Source organism: Pseudorasbora parva, chromosome 12, assembly GCF_024679245.1.
Source record: "Pseudorasbora parva isolate DD20220531a chromosome 12, ASM2467924v1, whole genome shotgun sequence".
In the NCBI taxonomy this organism is placed as follows: Eukaryota; Metazoa; Chordata; class Actinopteri; order Cypriniformes; family Gobionidae; genus Pseudorasbora; species Pseudorasbora parva.
Genome location: NC_090183.1, coordinates 26,661,137 through 26,681,069, shown reverse-complemented (window position 1 = coordinate 26,681,069; position 19,933 = coordinate 26,661,137). Strand labels below are relative to the sequence as shown.

Here is a 19,933-nt window from a genome sequence, read left to right as displayed (position 1 = left end):
TTTGGACATTTACTTTCTGAGTTGCACAAATAACATATTTCGTCTCAATTAAATTCTTTCCAAGTATACCTGACAACAGAGACTGAGTTAGTTCACTCAAGAGTAGTGCAGATTCAAGAAATTGTAGAGCAACAGAAAGAATGATTTTACAAGGACTTTTTCAAATAGGACTTCAAACCATCAAAAACTCAGTTTCTTGTAATGACTCTTGGAGTAGATATTGCGAAGGGCCTGGAACAGTAATTTTATGGCTATGATGTATGGAACATGCTGACTGGGGATAAGCAGAGACAAGCTGAGGTGTCCAGCAGTGTGTTGACACTCGAGAGTGAGCAGTAGAATTTCTAGGATGAAAGAGTGAGGCAAGCCACTGTGGCAGATGTATCCTTTTCCCATCAGGGAACAGACAGCTGCCTTGTTCTGCCAGACATCCACGTCTTGCAGCTGAGAAAACCGGAGCACTGTTCAGACACGCATACACACTCTGACACACCTGCCCTGGCTCCTGTCTACTAGAAGTGGTTTTAAAGGGTGAGGCCCTTATAACTGCCTCTAAAGTAACCACAGAGCCCAACACTTGTTTTGCTGACCACTGGCTTTCCTACACAGGAGTCTACTCCTGTGATGAATGTCCAGCTAGGCTGACATAGAAGAAACCCTAAAGCATTCACAAATGAACTGAACAGGCAAATTAGTGTCTGTGAAATACATTGTGCCAGTGCTTCCTAATTCACCACTGAAGTGTCGTTTTTGCTCCAGTGGAAAGATTGGAAATTTGTCCTTTCTGAACTGCGACTCATCTAAACTGTTCTCTGATGTTTATTATAGAAATACAGGTATTATCAATCACCTCTCTGTGCAATTTCACAAAGCTACAGTGAGCTTGTCTAACATATGCTAGTCAGTTTGCACCTGCTTAGTCGCAACCCTCTCCAGGTGTTCGCCCCCTAATGCCAGCTACCCGTCCCTTAATTTCCCTCATCTGCACCCAACTCTCTCAACAGCAACAAAGGCAATGTCAGACACATGGCCTTTCTTCTCCCCTCCCCATGCGTATGGAAACCATAATTCTGAGGCCTTTGCTGTAAAAACAGTAGAGGAAGTTTTGTTTGGCCTGACTCGGGTGCTTGGTTAATTGGCCGACCGCAGTCTTCCCCTTTCTGCATCAGCCTGCTGTGGCAAGAGTGTGGTTAACATGGAGAAGCAGAGTGAAGCCTGCAGGGCCACAACTCTGGGGTCATTCAGAGGAGCCCTAAGAGAGAAGGAGAATGAAAGAAAAGACAAAGAGTGAGATGCAGAAGAGATGGAAAAGACGGAGGAATGGAAAGTGCAGGCACAGTTCACTGACAGATACAAACCCTTGACAGGAACCAAAGTGTGATTTAGTGTAAATGTTTCACAAATGACCAAAACACTTGAGAATGGGCTGCAGTACTAAACCGTTGCATGCTAATGATATAAGCAGCAAACTGGGAAAAGAGAGTTGTATAGCCAGTAGGGACAGCAGTGTTTTGACCGCTGCAAGCATTAGTAGCAACTGTGCGGAGGTAATGAATGGAAATTGCTTACCTTGCTGCTAAATTAGCAGCGGAAATCTCAGTAAGCACTAGATTAGCGATTATTCTCTGGTGCTGTAATATGTGCTGGCATTTGTTCTGATCTTTTTGTAGCATCTGGAAGAGGTTAAAAAAGACGCTTTTCCTCCATGTCTTAGTATCTTTTTAAAGTACCGTAGGATGAAGTTGGATCCAACCACATCAGACTAAAGGTGAATAAAGGCAATCATATCTTGTTCAAACTTCCCAGCCATCTGGGATGTAAAATTCTGACAGATACAAACAGGAAAACTGTATATATAGTTGTATTGTAGCTGTATATAACATTTGATCAGGTGGATCAGATTTATGTGAACATGGCGTCAATCACAAAATGATTTAAAGTATATAAACTGATTTATTATTGCTCTTTTTATTTTATTTTTTAACTCCTGCATCTTTATTCTTCACTGGATATATTATACCACCAATTTTCATAGGGTGGTTTTCTTTGGAGCTAAGTCATTTTAACACTAAAATAAATTATCACCTGAGTAAAATGTTGCCAAAAAATCCCTCCATAAAAAGGTGGCCTAAGATCACCTTGAGAAAACATGGAATCTTAAAACACAAACTTTTACTTGCACTTCCTAGTAATTTGAGGGGAAAGCTGAAGTGGGTATGTTTTTATGATTGGCTCCACTTGGTCCATGTCCTTGTGTGGCTATAGTGGGTTTCTTTATCATGACTGGCATTCCACAGAATGCCAAACTATGACCCTTTGTATGGCACTGGACTCATTCATATCTTATAATAATATACAAAGATTTTCACTATTCTTGGAAAAATAACTTAAGCTCAGTATAGAAAAATGAATTTCAGTGGCTGTCCTTATTGAATTGTGTCCAAATATTAGCTCAAAGCTTAGCATAACATGACTTATCTTGACATAAAGCATTACAGCTTAAACTACCCAGTTCCTAACAAAATCGCACATATGACCAAACATACTTAGCTAATATTTGTGTTACGTAAATGAAAAGGAGGAGCAAAAAGCATAGAGAGAAAAATAGATAAAGAGAAAATCCCTAAAGGTTGAAGATTGCCTCTGTAGTTGCGCAAACATGAAGTGTTATAGTGCTGAGGATGAGCTTTAGCAGATGTGCTCTCAGTGTGCCGTGAAACCTCAAATCTTTCTGTCCCCATCATTTTCCCTCTTCTGTTTAGACTCAACATTTGGATGAACAATTCTATGCCTAATACAATGACAAACATTCATTTTATAGCTTCCCATACAAACAACTTGTTGGGAGGTATCGGTTTCTTTACTTTAGGTCCCATACCATGGTGTTCTGTTCCCCATCAAAACTTACACCATTTTCATTCACAATCATTTCAAGCTTTCTGTTTTTTACATTTGTTGTGGAAGTCCATGTATCGCTCGTTTCTCTCTAGCCTTGGATCTCATCCTCTCTGCTCTTCATCCCAGTTGTTCATAAGGTTAGTTAATTGAGGGCCTGCGTTGTTTGGCATCCCTGAGACACTTTACAGATGCATCTGGGTTCTGTTAAATGGATCTCTCCTTTCTTCACTAGAGCAGCTGGACAGGTCCAGTGGGAAGACCCCTGAACTTATTATCTGATGCTGAAGAAGAGGAGGAAGAGGAAGCGTGAGGGTAAATGAGGGGAGAGAGGAAAGGTCACAGCTACATGTGAAATCTCTCTGACCCAAATAAACAGACATAATTGTGGAACAAGAAACCGGACAACTAGGCAATTCTCAGCTGATAAATGGTCATGCAGAGAGGACATTTCGACCAGGCACTGTGATCATCCTTGAAGGCCCTGGAGGGCAAAGAACTTGCTTTCATAATTATTGTCGATAAGGCTCAAACGTAACACAGTAGTATATATTTATTTATTTATAAATTTATTTATATTTATGTGCTATGTAATATATAGTGGTAAAACAGCATACCGTGAAAAACATCTGTCCACTTGTATTGCATTAGTACAACTATTTTTTACACATTTCCTCAACCTAACAAAAGAGTTAAGAATACCTAGAAAAAAGTCTAGTTTCAAAGCCTAGAAGTTCATTCATTCATTCATTCATTCATTCATTCATTCATTCATTCATTCATTCATTCATTCATTCATTCATTCAAACTGCTCTGCAAACATATTGTCATGTCTACGTAAAGTTGGACACAGGAATATATTTGTCAAGAAAGGGATAAATCCCTGCTATCCCTGTCAGTTAAAAAAAACCTGCCTTGAAGCTGAGGCAGAGATCAGTATTTTTGAGTCACAGTATTATAAAAGGAATTAAAATGATTGTGAAGTAGGAGTGAATGAGAAAATGTGAGAAAGATGACTGGGGGGGGGGGGGGGGTGGACAGAGAGAGTCAAAAGGTGAAACATGCAATAGCAGGCAGTACTGATCTTTCTTTTCGCTTTAGGAAAGCTCCTACAGTAATACCCTGAGACAACTCTCATGAACCACCTCAAATTGTTTGGTTCAAGAGCTTTTCTGTTTTTCCAAGCCCTGAAGGCTTGGAATGCCCTTCCTGAAGAAATTAACCATGACAATCTGCCCTCGTGTACCCTCTGAAATCTCACCTGTTCAAAAGCAGCTCTTGTGGAAGAGATCAACATGTGGCTATAGCGTGCAATAAAGCTGAAGTGTAATTGATTCTGTTCAAGCAGCTCGAGTGCATTACAGAAATCTTGACCGCAATTTTAATGCTGTCGCATGCCTCAATGCACTGGTGCCTTGCAAAATCTTATTCAGACCGACCTGCAGTTACCTCCCAGTTTGTACTCAGTGCACCCTTTCTGTAGTTACCTCCCATTATCGTACCTTCAGTCCTCTTCTGCTCTATCACATTGAGCTAATCTAATTTTAGATCTTCGCCGCTATCCACAACAGGTCTTATCTTGTCTCCAGTTCACATTAATATTTACATTTTGCACTGAGATATGAGATACCTCTCAGGGTGATGCACAGATCCATCACAAGTTAAACTAAGTTCTGTAGGCAACCCTGCACTATTTCAGGTGCATTTGCCAGAACATGAATCTAAGTGACTTCATGACTTTAAAATAGGAAACACAATATTACCCCTTAAAGTTGTGAGGCCACAGTTGTTTGAATGACATGTAGTGGCTGGGTGGAAAAGCGTTTCTGTGGCATGCTGTGTCACTTGTCCTCTGCATTGGGATTGTGATCTCATTCATCCATTTGTTCGCAGACCAGTCTGGAAACGTAGCCTCTGTTGCCGTGGTACCTCGGCCAGGCTGTGCCGGTTGTCGGGGATGGAAATATGGTAGTAAAGATGGGTGCTCAGGGTGGAGCAGTGTATTTTGGGAGGCAGAATGACTGGGATGCTGCATCAAAACAGATGGTGTTAATTTATAAGGATTGAGCTTCCCTTGTGGAGGCTGAGAAGCTTACATGACACAGATCAAAGCCCCTCTTCCCCCAAAAAAAAAACCAGGACTCAACTATGATCAAAGCGCAAATCTGTCAGAGCACTCGCCACATTCGTTTTCCCTCGCTGGTTCTCCTCATGACAGTCCTTCTTGCCGTTTCTTCTCTCTCCCTCACTCTCTCAAACCACAGTTTATGCAGATGTGTTGGAGCCGCAATATAGACTGTCATCTTTCACTAAAAAATCCAGTAATTCAGTCACTGTGTAGGGCCATACGTAACATGCAAAAACTTTGTGGTCCAGAGGCTTATTATCCAATCTCAGGTTATAAGACCTGGCTCTGTTTCCCTCAAAGACACATACACAAACCAATTAAGCTACTGAATGAAAGACCTGGTTCTCCTGCACAACACTCACACATATACAAATACAAACAGACAATCTGTACTCACATAGAGTCCGGCGTGCCGCTCTCCGAAGAAAGGGAAAGCCACGGATATTTCTATTAGTCCTGATCCCCCATCATCTTGCTCGATGGTCTGGGAGTCACCTTCATCCAGCCCAAATGGGTAGAACTCCTCCAGAGGTACAGCCGCCTCCATGCCATGAAGCAAAATAAGAAGCATACACATAGAGGGCACTGGTCTCCTCAGCCACCCCATGACCTTGTCTGCACAGGGATGGAGAGGAGAGGACTAGGATCCTGGATACTCAGAGAGGGCAACAAGACAACTCTAAACACCAGTGCCAAATGCTCACCAAATGAGACTCCCCTTGTCTTTCTTCTCCCTGTTTCTGTAAATTTTCCTCTTTTTGGTTTCTAATTTCACCCTTTGTTTCCTCTCAGATCTTCTCTCAGCCCTGGTACTTGGGCTGTTGGTCTAAGACAAGGGGGTAGATTCCTTGCATTCTGTGCTGCTGGGTGCTCAAGAGCTGCCGTGCTCCGTGCCGCTCACTGAAATGAACAGAGTGAGAGAGAGAAAGAAGGAGAGGGAGCAGAGTGATTCGGCTCTATTTTTTTTTTTTTTTTTTTTTTTTTACAATCCAGTGACTTGGTCCCTGATGGTTAGTTTAGAAATATCCTCAATAAAACCTCTATTCTGCCTGCCAAAGGAGTTCTTTCAGACTCAGCCCCACCCCCCCCAGGGATTCACTACCTTGCATGATTAGGAACACTCATCCAATAGCTGAGGAGGGACCGGTAACTGGATAAGCACTGGGTGGAGCTATGGTAATCAAAGGACTGCTTTAAAGAGACTCTGACAGGGCACTCTCCTTTGCTCTTAACCTTTGCTGAGAAACACCCTTACTCACAAGCACATGTCTCAGTGTGGTATAAACTACCACAAGGTTAGTGCAAGAGTTCCAGAATCTGGCATGTGGTATGATGCATAGTGCATTCCTTGTAGATTGTGCTCAAGAGGAGTAAAATATGTAAAAGCCCTTTGGTTTAGACTAAAGATGGGCTGAAGGCTTGCTTATTCTCTGAATATCAGTTTTCCCCTAAATTAATCATACAATACAATAGATTTTAAATATGCCTGAAACAACTCTCCTAAAAACAAATCAAATGGAGCCAGAACATCACGAAGGATCTTTTATAAGTGGTTATAGTTTATTTGTACACATCATAAACTACAGTGATTATCCAAAATATGCCAAAACCAACTGACAGCAATCTAACTGGTTGTGATTTTTCTTGTTTGCATGACAAAAATTACTTTGTGATTAAACAAAACAGTTTTCTAATAGTGATTATATGGAGTAAATTGTAACAGTATAATTAGTTATTAGGAATTGTTTTAACACCCAATAGAGAAACACCATATGCAAACAAATTAATATGAAAACAACATTTGTAGGTAAGATTATTCATTTTTTTCTAGCTGTAATTTAGCTGATTGGTAAGAAAAACAAGATGTTCTTTTTCTCTAAATGGTTGTGATTAAATAATTATTTAGGTTACAAAGTAGCAAGTTATAAAAAAAGATAAAAATAATTATGTGGTTTGATACACAGTTTTGAAGGCTCAGGTAAACCCTAAGTTATGGGGACAAAATGTCCTGACAAAGACGACATTATCCAAAATCCTTGACCTTTTTTTAGTCCCGATGAGAAAAACAGCTTATAAATCACACTAAGTGATGTTTTTTGAAAATGTAAAATGCAGAAAGTTTTCTGTGATGGGTAGGTTTAGGGGCAGGGTTAGTGCAGGGGGATAGCAGATACAAACTGAACAGAATAAAAATCATTATTTCTGTGGAAAGTCCCCATAAAACATGAAAACACAATTTGTGTGCACGTGTGTGGTGATGAATTGAGACTGTGCTTAATGCTCTAAGATGAACAGGGATAGACTTAGGTAGATTTATGGTCTGTTTCAACAGTTTGCTGAACAAATCCTTAAAACAATTTGGCAATTGAGAAGCATTTGGTGAAACAGTGATCTCTTTGTTTGTTGTTATTGGGTTCTTATGGAGTGGATCAGGATTACTTAAAGTATTTGTGCAAATGTAGTCCAACAATTTTCCCTGAGACCAGTGATTTTGTGTTTTTACAAGTAAAGTATGTGTGAAGTATGCGTGTGTAATATTTCATTATGCATAAGCCCATCTATGTAAGCACTGGCCCCATTTCATTGGCCTTTGAGAGACTATAAACATGTTTAGTGACAAAAAGCTTTCAGTTGGTCACCGTGGGCTGAATTCCCAAGCCAGTATGTTTTTTTTCAGAGTCCCAATCTTAGCATCTGCTTCATATATGCTTGCCTCCTCTTCATCTCCTGCTCCAACTGTTCTTTCAGTGTGCAAACCTGAGAAACAGTATTCATCAGAGGCTTCTTGCTATTGAATGTGATGTAAATGTACACTCTTATAATGCATGTGGTCACATCTTTATAGCTATCTCAAACCTGTTCCTCCAAACAGTGGACCCTCTGGCGGTGAGCTTTCTCCCGAGCCTCCAGTGCTTTCTCTGTCTGCTGCTGGGAGTCCCTCATCCGCTCTGACTCCAGATCCAGCTCTTGCCTGTGGTGAGCCGTCACTTCCATGAGCCTCTGGGAGTGAGTCTGCTCCAGGATAGAGATTTGGGACTGCAGAGACAACACATAACATCCTATCACAGGCATAGGCTGGGAAGTACTTGGATGAATGGCCAGTCCATCACAGATTCATATAATAATATAATTAAAGGGTTCATGACATGCAGGAAAATTATTATATTCTGACCCTCTATCAAACAATTATCAGTTTTCAAGGATTATGCTCTTTGTAAATACATTTTTGGAGCTGCAATTTTAGCTAGCGTACATTACATTTCTTTGTTCATTTATTGTCAGTAAACGGCCACTGTTATGATTGGCTAACATCATTGCAAAGGAAAAAGTATCAAAGACTATTTTGGGAGCATTATCCATATAAAATTACATTTACAGACAAGCCATTACACTGTCCTTCGTAAGCAAAACAGTATGCAGTCAAATATTCAGAACAAACATAAAATCCTCCGATGTGATCCGGGACCGCATTAATGGTATACTGTGTAAATTTTAGCGACATCTAACGGAGAGGTTGTGAATTGCAACAGCCCACCGCTCACCCCTCCCTTTCAAAGCACATAGAGAAACTACGGTGACCAACACAGGACAAAGATGTCTTCTGCGACAGCAGAGAGAAGCTAGTGCTCTGTAGAGTAGTTTGTTTATTTGGGGCTACTGTAGAAACATGGTGGAGCAAAATGGCAAATTCAATGTAAGGGGACCCGCTGTGTATGTAGATAGAAATGGATCATTCTAAGGTAATACAAACATGACGGTTTATTATGTAAGGTCTTATACACCACTAAAAACAGTTATCTATATTATATTGCATTTCTGTCAAAAGGTCCTCATAAATATTATACACCGCACCTTTAAGAATAAAACAAACAAAACAATCCAAGGCTGTCCAGAGATGCAAATGAGCCATTTAAAAAGGATGAGTCAAAGCTAACATTCTTTTACTCATCCATTTGTCCTGTTTTCAGCAAACTCAAGCATGTGGAGTACGCCAGAAATTGACGGGCATATACAGTATCCAGTGTAGACAGCGTCACTGACTTATAATGGGATTTGCAGTGCCAGGTTGTGGAAAAACACAATGTGTATGTGTCTAACCAGATTTCTAATATGTAACGAAACATGTACAGTTCTTTGTCTCAAAAATCATTTGTTTCTGTTTAAGTGTCAGTACATAAAACCAGTCACTAAACGGTCAATTTTACATTGTTTCACTTAGTAAGATTAAAATAATCTATTATTTAAACTGTGATCAAATTATATATACACTCACCTAAAGAATTATTAGGAACACCATACTAATACTGTGTTTGACCCCCTTTCGCCTTCAGAACTGCCTTAGTTCTACGTGGCATTGATTCAACAAGGTGCTGAAAGCGTTCTTTAGAAATGTTGGCCCATATTGATAGGATAGCATCTTGCAGTTGATGGAGATTTGTGGGATGCACATCTAGGGCACAAAGCTCCCGTTCCACCACATCCCAAAGATGCTCTATTGGGTTGAGATCTGGTGTCTGTGGGGGCCATTTTAGTACAGTGAACTCATTGTCATGTTCAAGAAACCAATTTGAAATAATTCAAGCTTTGTGACATGGTGCATTATCCTGCTGGAAGTACCCATCAGAGGATAGGTACATGGTGGTCATAAAGGGATGGACATGGTCAAAAACAATGCTCAGGTAGGCCGTGGCATTTAAACAATGCCTAATTGGCACTAAGGGGCCTAAAGTGTGCCAAGAAAACACCCCCCAGACCATTACACCACCACCACCAGCCTGCACAGTAGTAACAAGGCTTGATGGATCCATGTTCTCATTCGGTTTACGCCAAATTCTGACTCTACCATCTGAATGTCTCAACCGAAATCGAGACTCATCAGACCAGGCAATATTTTTCCAGTCTTTAACTGTCCAATTTTCGGTGAACTCGTGCAAATTGTAGCCTCTTTTTCCTATTTTGTAGTGGAGATGAGTGGTACCCAGTGGGGTCTTCTGATGTTGTAGCCCATCCACCTCAAGGTTGTGCATGTTGTCGCTTCACAAATGCGCTTCAGATGTGCATGTGTGTCGCTTCACACAGTCGCTTCAAAAATGCTGCATACCTCGGTTGTAATAAGTGGTTATTTCAGTCAAAGTTGCTCTTTTATCAGCTTGAATCAGTTGTCCCATTCTCCTCTGACCTCTAGCATCAACAAGGCATTTTCGCCCACAGGACTGCCACCTACTGGATGTTTTTCCCTTTTCACACCATTCTTTGTAAACCCTAGAAACAGAGTTGTGTGTGAAAATCCCAGTAACTGAGCAGATTGTGAAATACTCAGACCGGCCCTTCTGGCACCAACAACCATGCCACGTTCAAAATAGCTTAAATCACCTCTCTTTCCCATTCTGACATTCAGTTTGGAGTTCAGGAGATTGTCTTGACCAGGACCACACCCCTAAATGCATTGAAGCAACTGCCATGTGATTGGTTGATTAGATAATTGCATTAGAGAGAAATTGAACAGGTGTTACTAATAATGCTTTAGGTGAGTGTATATAAAGCAATCTTTATATATAAAAAAGAATGCTCCCTTTACAAATGCTGGAGTTGTCAATGAAACAGCGCAAGTTCATCAGTGACTGAGCTCTGGACTCCCGCCAAAACTCCCGTTATAATCAATGAGTATCTTATTTACATCGCGTTAGTTATGATGTAAACATCCACAAGAGGACAGAAATCCAGTTGTAATGACGAGATCATTGCATTCATGCGCTCAGCATGTCTGTGAACGGCTATAATGGTCATCACTGCAACCTTTCATGCTATGATCTAAATATAATACTATATAAAGCCCTATTCGGACGGTAATTGTTTCTCGTGGGGTCATATGGTATATTCCTTATTTACAGGGGCTAGTCTGTGATTTTATTGCTTTCCAAATCCAGAATGTCAGTGTTTTTCTCCCACCACCCATGTAAAAATCCCCGGCCATATTTTTTGATAAACACTAAGCTCGTGTGGTGATTTAATTGCCACCTGAATCCACATCTCTGAGTTTTCAAGAAGAGATCTCTTCAAAGTTAACTGTTTATATCCTTTTTGACCACTGCGGAGCGCCGTATCATTGAGCTTCGCTGTAATTTGGATGCATTTTAAAGATCTAGCCTACACTTTTATTACTGAAATGCTGGAAAGTGTTTACAAGAATAATCTTCCATCACCGCTAAAAAAAGAAAAAAAAGAAGAGAAAAACGCGTAACATTTGAAATTAGCCGTTATTACGGCAGTAATTAACATTATATAGGTTAAATTTGCAGCATTGTATTAACTTATTTCCGCTCATTTTCACATTTTTAAAATGAAATCTTCATATTTTTAAACAGGAGATTAAAATAATTAATAATTTCCTATTATTAAATTAAATATCATTTATTCTTATTATTCTTATTAAGCATACAACATTTTTACAGAAGACAATCATTTGACTGACCACGTGAGCAGTGTTCCCAGGTGCGCAGGATCGCAAAACTCGCTCGTCCACCGTGAATACATCACCATCCGAATGCACAAGTTTTATCACTGAGGTGGCATGGAAATTTATTTTCACGGCCATCCACACGGCAAACAATTACCGTCCGAATAGGGCTTAATACTATAATACTTTAACAGTTCCACATGTAATATTTAGCTATTTCATGTGCAAAGATGTTAGCCAATCACAGCAGTGAAGTCTCACAACAGACACGCCCTTTCATACACAGCATTCAAATCAGAGGGACAAAATCAGGGTAGGAAAAATGCCTTATGACTATTTTTGATGTAAAAATCATACAAACATTATACGTGCATTTCAGGACACATAAAATAATGTAGTTCATGACCCCTTTAAGATCAGATTTCAAAAGCTGAGCGGACTAGATTCTGATCCATAAATTATAAATGTCATAACACTCTTAAATGATCACCTGTAGTGTGTGAATTTCGGACTGTGTCTCGCTTAACTCTAGCTCTAGATTTCGAATTTTCTGTTCTTGATGTTCTCGCTCTCGCTCAGCATGCAGTGCCTCGACTTCCTTCCTTTGGCGACTCTGTTCCACCTGCACACAATACACGCATGCAAATGTATCATGGATAGAAATCTGGTGTAAGATACTCTCACATGCTATTCATTCATGTATAGAATTTCCAGCTCAAGCTAAACCCCTCAGAAAATACACACAAAAACTGCAAACAAGCTCTCATGAAAACTTACCTCAACCAATAATACTTCAAATTCAAGGTGCAGACAAAAGACACAAGAAACATCACAGATGATGACATGCACAACAAACTGTATTTGAAAGACATTATGCTAGGCTGTTTATAATAGAGTGACATGTACCTTCTCCAGGGTACGTTTTAGAGAGGATCTGTCTTTTCCCAGACGCAGCAGTGTCCTTTCCAACTCAGCTTTCTCTCCTTGCAGCCGATGTGCAGTGGTTTGCAGGGTAGCCACCTGCTCTTGAAGCTGATCCTTTTCTGCCTGCAGGAGCGCACACCTCTCTTGAACCTCCTGCTCAGCCTGTTTCCTCTGTCTCACAGCCTAGAGAATTAGAACAAAATATATAGAATAGACATCTACATGGCTGTCCAGACCAGAACTCATTGTAGCTCAACATACATTCCTGGATTAGAATGTTTCATGTATGGGGCAAAAACTATGGAAACATGGAAACGGTAAAGGTAGAGTGTGTTTGTGTCTAGGTAAGACGCAAACAGTGTAATGTGCAAGTGAATTACAGATGCAGTCCATACATTTTTCCTCATTGTCGCCATCACTGTTTGAAACCTGCAATTGCAGTTTTCAACTGCAACTACTTGTGCATCGGAGGCACCTCAGCGCAGATGAATCTAATGTTTTGAGGAGTTTGTGTGGCTGGCTGTCAGTCCGGTCCAGTCACCGGTGTGGATACTGTACTTCGGATCACATATTCTACGTATTGGAGTATAACCTCAATAAGAGTTTACACCGGAAAATACAATAAACCGCGCTACCAATGGTGATTAAATCTACCAATCACTCATTATATAACATAAAATGTGCAAATTATTATTGTTATAATTTGTTCTCAAATTGTTAATGTTAACATCCTTAGCATTGCGTGACTACGTGTATTTAGTGTGTATTAATGTTAGCTGTAAATTCTGTACAGTCTATCCGTGCATTTGACCACGGGTGAATCTCCAGTCACTGATGATGTCATTTGGGCCTTTCTGGATTACAATCTGCCATCAAATAAGTTTAATCATTCCAACTGCTGTGAGAAAAGGCTATAAATGATCCCCTGCAGAACATGCGATCTGCTCCTTGCATGCGATAGCCTACTAGCCGGACTCCTTCTTTATGTATAGACGTGACGTAATGATGCAAAGACATGCTTGAATTTCCCGCGGAATCCACCAGTACCACTCAAATTATAAGAAATCATTATAAGCTTACGTATTGTAAGCTTACCATTGTGTATAGGGCTAAGGTAAGGAGAAAGTTTTGAATACTGGCTTGTTGTGTACTTGCTCAAAACATCCTTTTGAATAATTTTTAACCAAAAATGAAACGGACTGTCAGTATATCAAGGTGATGGTATGGTACTTGGTTGTATAATTTTTTTTGGCTGTTATACATTTTTATTTTGTGTTTTTTACTGAAACAGATTTTTTTTTAAACACTGCCAAACCACTGTCACCTGGAATGCAACATGTATTTTAATGTCTAAATATTTGTTTGATAAATGTGCCTACAAGTACAAAATTAAATTAAAGGGACAGTACACCCAAAAATGGAAATTCTGTCATCAATTACTCACCTTCATGTCATTCCAAACCCATAACATTTTTATTCCATCTTCAAAACACAAATGAAGATATTTCTAATGAAACCTTAAATATGGTGAATAGAAGCTCAACCATACTTTTTTGATGCGCAGGAACAAATCTCATTGGTTTTCACGCATCAAGCAAGCACGTCCATTTGACTTACTTGATGTGCTTTAAGTATTTGCATTGATCAATGTTTATTTGTGAATAAAAAAACTCAATTATAATAATTTTTTTAAAATTTATCTTTAAAAGACTTGAGGATTTCTTTTATGATCTCTTTATGAACTTTTTGAAGCATCAAAGTTTGGGTTTAATGGACTTTCAACAGAGGGAGAGAAATCTCTTTGGTCTTTCTTTCTTAGATGTATGAAAGTCTTGGAATGAAATCTGGGAAAGTAAATGATCACAGAATTTTAATTATTGATCTAACCCTTTAGAACAGTGTAAACTGTAAGAGTATGTGTGTATGCACAACCTCCTGCAGGCCACGTGTCTGTTTGTCCAGTTCGGAGACCCTGAGTTCAGACTCTTCCTGGCTTCTCTGCAGGCTCTGTAGTCTCTCACTCAAGCCATGATTTTGCTTCCTACCATTTGTCAGAGCCTCCCGTGTCTTATCCAACCTCTCCTGCGTGCACACACACACACACACAGACAAGTATGAACGGGCATCAATCCACACATGCATAATCAGACACCCACATACAGTTTTAATGAGGAAGCTGTACTTTTCCTCACTACTACCAATTGCCTGTCTTTATCCTTTCCCCCCACTCTCTTTTTACTCTGGACCTCTTTTTATTGGCAAGAACAGGCAGGTCTCAAGCAAACTGAAAAAGATTTACACTGAGGGCCCAGTGTTTTTGTTTGTACAGCATCTTTAAAACACAGACTCATACTAAGTCTTAAAAGCTCTCCAGAGGAGCCAGAGAAAATTAATGAGTTCAGTCCTGCTTTTTATTGCACCGTCATCAGGCACCTTCAGGGAACAGACAGAAGCAAAGGTAAATACTTTGAAAGAAGAAAAAAAATCCAAATCTGGAAAAGTTATGGAACCACAGCATAAATCACTACATATTGTGGCCATGGTAGTAAGATGATCTGTGGTGTTTCAATTAAAGCTGTACGTGAACTGAGGAGAAGTGAGATCAAAATGGGAGCGGTCCTAATTGTGTATGCGGCTGAACCACAATGAACTTAATGAGGTTGTTTGTGAGTTCATGACGAAGAAAAATGATTGGCAGAGTTTCTAATAAAGCTATTATAGAGAATTTGCTTGAACTTGTTTTATCTAAGTTCCATCAAGTTGAGATGTTTGAGCTTGCCTTCTGTCTTGCAGTTATAGGACTTCTGGGGCTAGTATATTGCTGCTAGTATTGCCAATTAAATGATTTATTTGTGCATATTATAATTTAATTATTTTTTACCCTTGTGGCCTTCAATCAAAAGAACTTCCACTCCCTCTTGTAATGATATATCTTATCTGATGACGTGTTTAATTGCTCAAGGGCAGAACAACCTGTCACTTACATGAAATGGCAGCAATAGCAAACCACTATGATCCAATGAATTAAATGATTCCCGATGGACAAAATGAAGTCCCACACCACATTTTTTTCCTTTTTCGAGAAGTAATTTCACTCGGTTAAACATCAAAACAGGGAAGAAAATACTATTGCGACTTCTGTTTCATTTATAAATGGCATTTATCAACTTGTGGCTGCTATAAACCCACACTGACCTGCAGCATCTTCCGGTCATGTTCGCTGGCTGTGAGAGCTCGCTGCAGTTGGGCGGCCTGATCTCGGGCTGATCCTGCAGCAGCATTGCTGTCGGTCAAGGATGCAGTCATTGCCTGCAGTTGCTCCCTCAACTGGCTCTCCTGCAGTTCTGTATGTGCCAAAGCAGTTGCCAATCTCTCACCCTCAGCCTACATTGGGACAACAGTACTGCATTATATTGCTCAAACATGAAACATGTCCTTTTAGACACGGTGCAAACCTACACAAACCTTCAGGAGAGCAGCACGCTCTTCGCTGCCTCCCAGCTCTCTGCGGAGGTTGTTGAGGCGTTCCTGCAGTGAGCTGACCTCCGCCTCTGTCTCTGTGGCTCGGAGCTGGGCACGCTGCAGCTCTCCCTCCAAACCCCGCCGCGCAAGCTCCAGCCTGGCAGCTCGAGCTTCCGCGGCTTCACAGATTTGCTTCATACGCCGTCGCTCGGCCTCCAGACTTTCCTCAGAGGCCTGGGAGCGCTCCAGCTTCTCCTGAATACAACAGTGTATTTATACAGATGATGTGACTACCAGAGGAGCAACTCATCAGAGGTCTTTATTGATGAGTGGCTAATTCCTGCTTGCTGCATCTGACTGTGATAAAGCAGAGTAAGCTATACAATATCTGAGTGAATTTGAGCTGGTGATATAGGCCCCATTTACACTGCATGGTTCAAGTGACCCAATTCCAATTTTTTCCTCTCATGTGGCACAGATCGGATATGACGTGATGTTACGGTTGTTAGATGAGGCAGAGAAGGAGAGATCCAAGACGTCCAAACTTAATGGGTTTTTATTTAGAACAGAACTCAAACAGAACATCTAACACAAATGAATATAACGTGAGAACGGACAAGGAGAGACTGAACATGAGGAACTAAATACACACACTCAACAGAACTAAAGAGGGGGACAGGTGACAATAACTGAACACAGCTGAAGGCACTAAACTAATGAGGGGACTGAACCGTGGCGGGAAACTAAGAAAGCTGTGAGAAAACAACATGAAAGGAACATGTGCCTAAACTCAAACCAGGAAGTACAGGGGCAAAACACAACAGACACAGATCAAACATGTAACACGTGAACGTGTAAGCAGGAAAAAAAACGCATGAATTCTGATATCCTCATATCGGATTCAAGCCTCACTCACTCATATGTGGTAATAAATCCGATATGAATCGGATACGTGCATTGGTGTCTGCCATGTAAGTAGTCAAATCAGATATTCCCCAGTAAATGCGAGTCATACGTAATTGAAAAAGACACGGATGTGAATGACGTCAACTCAGGTAGACACGAACTGTGACCAAGCGCTCTTCTCTTTTTCTCCGCCTTACGAGATAAATGTTTTGCTGACTGTGGCAAGGGGGGCGTGGTTCAGCGAGGTCTGCAGCGGGAGAGAGAGCCGCGGGATGAGCGGTAAGTGAGTGGGTTGGACGCAGATTGATAACACCTGTCTCTTATTCCAGTAATGGGCGTGGTGAGAGCTTAAAACGCTGGCAGAATCGGAAGCATGGGAGAGAGAGACGGACTGCTGACGCACCCCCTGAGACTCTGAGTTGACCCGGAAGCCAGAAGTGCCGAGACCCGGAAGTGAAACTGTTATTGAGTGAATGAAGAAAAGAGTCACACTGAAGTGTGCGCGTTGTTGTTTGAGTTTAAATAAAAGACGTCAGCAGTCCAAAGCCGACCCCTTTGTCCTCTTCCTTCCTTCCTCATCGAACTGTATTACATTGGTGCCGAAACCCGGGAAGGAAGTAGGACCGAGCCGCCGCCATGCAAACATCGTCCTCCACCCCACTTGCGGAGATCATCTCGTCCCTCGCGGTCCTGCACCACGAGCAACATCAGGCACTGCTGGACCTTAGGACGGATCAGGAACGAAGATTCGCGGCGATCGTCCAAGGCCAGCAGGAGGATCGCGAGAGGTTCCGGAGCTGGCTCGACCGGTGGGCTCGCGCCAAGGCCGCCGGGCAGACCGGCGCACCGGTTCACGTGCCGATGCACAAGATGGGGCCACGGGACGATCCCGAGGCCTTCCTGGATCTATTTCAACGGACGGCGGAGGCCTGCGGGTGGCCACGTGCACAGTGGCCGGTGCGCCTCATCCCCCTTCTATCTGGAGAAGCCCAGGCGGCCGCCCAACAACTACCGGTGGCGAACCTCCTGGTCTACGAAGATCTGAAGAGGGCCATTATCCAGCGGGTCGGCCGGTCGCCCGAACAACATCGCCAACGTTTCCGTTCCCTGGACTGGGGCGAGGCCGGCCGGCCCTTCGCGATGGCCCAGCAGCTCCGGGACTCCGGCCGCAAGTGGCTTTTGGCCGGCGGAAGCGACGTGGACCATATTATCGATCTGGTGGTGCTGGAGCAGTTCATCCCTCGGCTCCCCAAGCGAACCGCCGAGTGGGTCCAGTGCCACAGGCCCACGTCGCTGGAGACGGCCATCAACCTCGGCCAAAGACGTACTTGCGCACTTCCAAGACGGCCATCAAAAAATCGGATACAGTCACCAAATCGGAATTGTGCATCAAGACCTATAGTGTAAATGCAGCCATAAAGTGCATCACCATAGTGAAGTAAAACATATTTTTGTTAAATGATCTGTCATAGATAGACCTGGAGTTTTTTTATTATTGGCAGACCCTCACTTCTGTGTAGCCTTGAGGCTGATATCACTGTTGCATTTAATTTTGTAAACCATTTTTTTGTTAGTGTAGAATGCTTTAACCTGCAGTGCTTTGGCCTCTGCCTCAGTTATCTGTTGGCTGTTATTCATTTTGGCCAACTCTTCACTCAGAATCCTATTCTGTATTTCTCCACGCTGAATTGCCTCATCCCGTAAGGAAAGTGATGCTTGCATCCCCTCTAAATGCTTGGCCAGCTCACGCTTTCCTGGCAAACAAACACCCACACATTCACATCAATGATAATCAAAAACAGAGTTGCAAACTGGTCATCACTTAGCAGCATATGCCCAAGTGTCGGGCAAGAGTTTCATCTTACCCTCCTCCAGCTCTCTAATAGATTGTTTCAGCATCTGTATACGTGTGTTGCTTCTCTCCTGAAAGGCCTGCAGGTTTTCTACCTGCTTGCTGAGACTATGCGCCTGTGCCTGGGACTCATCCTACAATCACACAATCAGAGAGAGAGAAGGATGTTTATGTTCTTTTTATTCATATGTTCATTATTCTTGTTAAACATTGTGTTGTTTGTGATCCTTCATTCATGTGTGTCAAATCTTGACATCCACCCATCCTTGGCTGAATTAGTGAACAAATCATTCTTTTAAGTTGGATCTTTTTTTTAAATTGGTCGAAACAGTTCATAGAAACAGTCTGCATGACTCATTCACGATTTAGACAGTTTTTTCTCATTTTGATGAATTCAGAAGAATGGCATAGTTATACTATACAGTATATTTATGTGAATTGCTTTTTTGATGCCTCTTTGTCCTTTGTGGTGATGTAGTGGTGTCAGGTACCCGCTCTTTCTGTGTGTCCCTGAGCTCTTGCTGGAAGCTACGCAGCAACATCTGAAGTGAGTCCAGTTCCAACTCTCCGTCCTCTCGGTGGGAGGGGGACAGAGAACCCACAGTCAACCCACACACCCCAGGCTGCTCTGACATGACTTCACCTGAGGGCACATGCACAAGTTTCCATTTAATTCCTTTGACATGTAATTTAGAATGCCAACGATAGAGCAGACCATTGTTTAATAATCTTCAGCCTTGAAGAAAAGAATCCTTTGTAATATAAGTGGTGATCTTCTTCTTGACCCTAAAGTAACCTTTGCTAAAAAGTCCAGGTTTATTATTAGACTGAGAACGCATTACCTTTCACAGGTGAACGAGTTCTCCATGGTGAGGGGCTCCGCCCACGTTCCCCAGGTGTAGGTGAACGTCTTCCACGCCCACTTCCAAGTGTACGTTTCAGCGCAGAACTGAGAACATTCAACCTGTGCTCGAGATCTCTCCGTATGGCATCATTCTGTCCTAGCTGCTCTTCCAGCCCCTGGGCCTGGGCCTCTGCTAGACTGACCTTCAGCCCAAGTTCCCTGAGCTGGGCCTGGGCTTCTTGTAGTGCCCCCTCCAAGCGAGCGGCCTCCTCACGCTGCTTCAGTTGGCTCTCCTGAAGATTGGAATCCCGTTGTTGCTGCATCTCTCTCTCCTGGCGATGCGCTTCTTCCAGTTCTGCTACACGCCGCTGCAAACCTGCAGCCTTTTCACACACACAGACCAGTTCTAACAATTTAGGCATGTTACTGTACGTGTGTGTGGATGCTGTAATCATGCCATTTTGT

General features: G+C 41.9%; 2 protein-coding genes across 6 annotated transcripts in view; both read right to left on the bottom strand.

The window, feature by feature from the left end:
• sned1 (sushi, nidogen and EGF-like domains 1) overlaps positions 1 to 5,934 on the bottom strand; it is a 43,103-nt gene extending 37,169 nt beyond the window's left edge. For 2 of the 4 annotated variants that reach the window (XR_010908625.1, XM_067459607.1), the window contains exon 1: positions 5,421 to 5,934. Coding sequence is in view for 2 of the 4 variants with exons in the window: in XM_067459607.1 (XP_067315708.1) it covers positions 5,421 to 5,630 (210 nt within the window). In the remaining 2 variants the exon portion in view is untranslated. Of the gene's footprint in view, positions 1 to 4,658; positions 5,095 to 5,420 lie in introns of those variants that run through there. The other 2 variants (XM_067459606.1, XM_067459609.1) reach the window with 2 other exon arrangements.
• A 653-nt stretch (positions 5,935 to 6,587) lies between these two features.
• Positions 6,588 to 19,933, bottom strand: part of crocc2 (ciliary rootlet coiled-coil, rootletin family member 2) — a 72,506-nt gene continuing 59,160 nt past the window's right edge. For both annotated transcript variants that reach the window (XM_067459604.1, XM_067459605.1), the window contains 11 exons: positions 19,467 to 19,851; positions 19,116 to 19,267; positions 18,638 to 18,758; positions 18,363 to 18,526; positions 15,870 to 16,121; positions 15,600 to 15,788; positions 14,337 to 14,486; positions 12,387 to 12,587; positions 11,971 to 12,102; positions 7,880 to 8,059; positions 6,588 to 7,780 (listed from right to left, as the gene is read on the bottom strand). In XM_067459604.1, the coding sequence (XP_067315705.1) occupies positions 7,697 to 7,780; positions 7,880 to 8,059; positions 11,971 to 12,102; positions 12,387 to 12,587; positions 14,337 to 14,486; positions 15,600 to 15,788; positions 15,870 to 16,121; positions 18,363 to 18,526; positions 18,638 to 18,758; positions 19,116 to 19,267; positions 19,467 to 19,851 (2,010 nt within the window). In that variant the 3' untranslated portion in view covers positions 6,588 to 7,696. The remainder of the gene's footprint in view (positions 7,781 to 7,879; positions 8,060 to 11,970; positions 12,103 to 12,386; positions 12,588 to 14,336; positions 14,487 to 15,599; positions 15,789 to 15,869; positions 16,122 to 18,362; positions 18,527 to 18,637; positions 18,759 to 19,115; positions 19,268 to 19,466; positions 19,852 to 19,933) is intronic.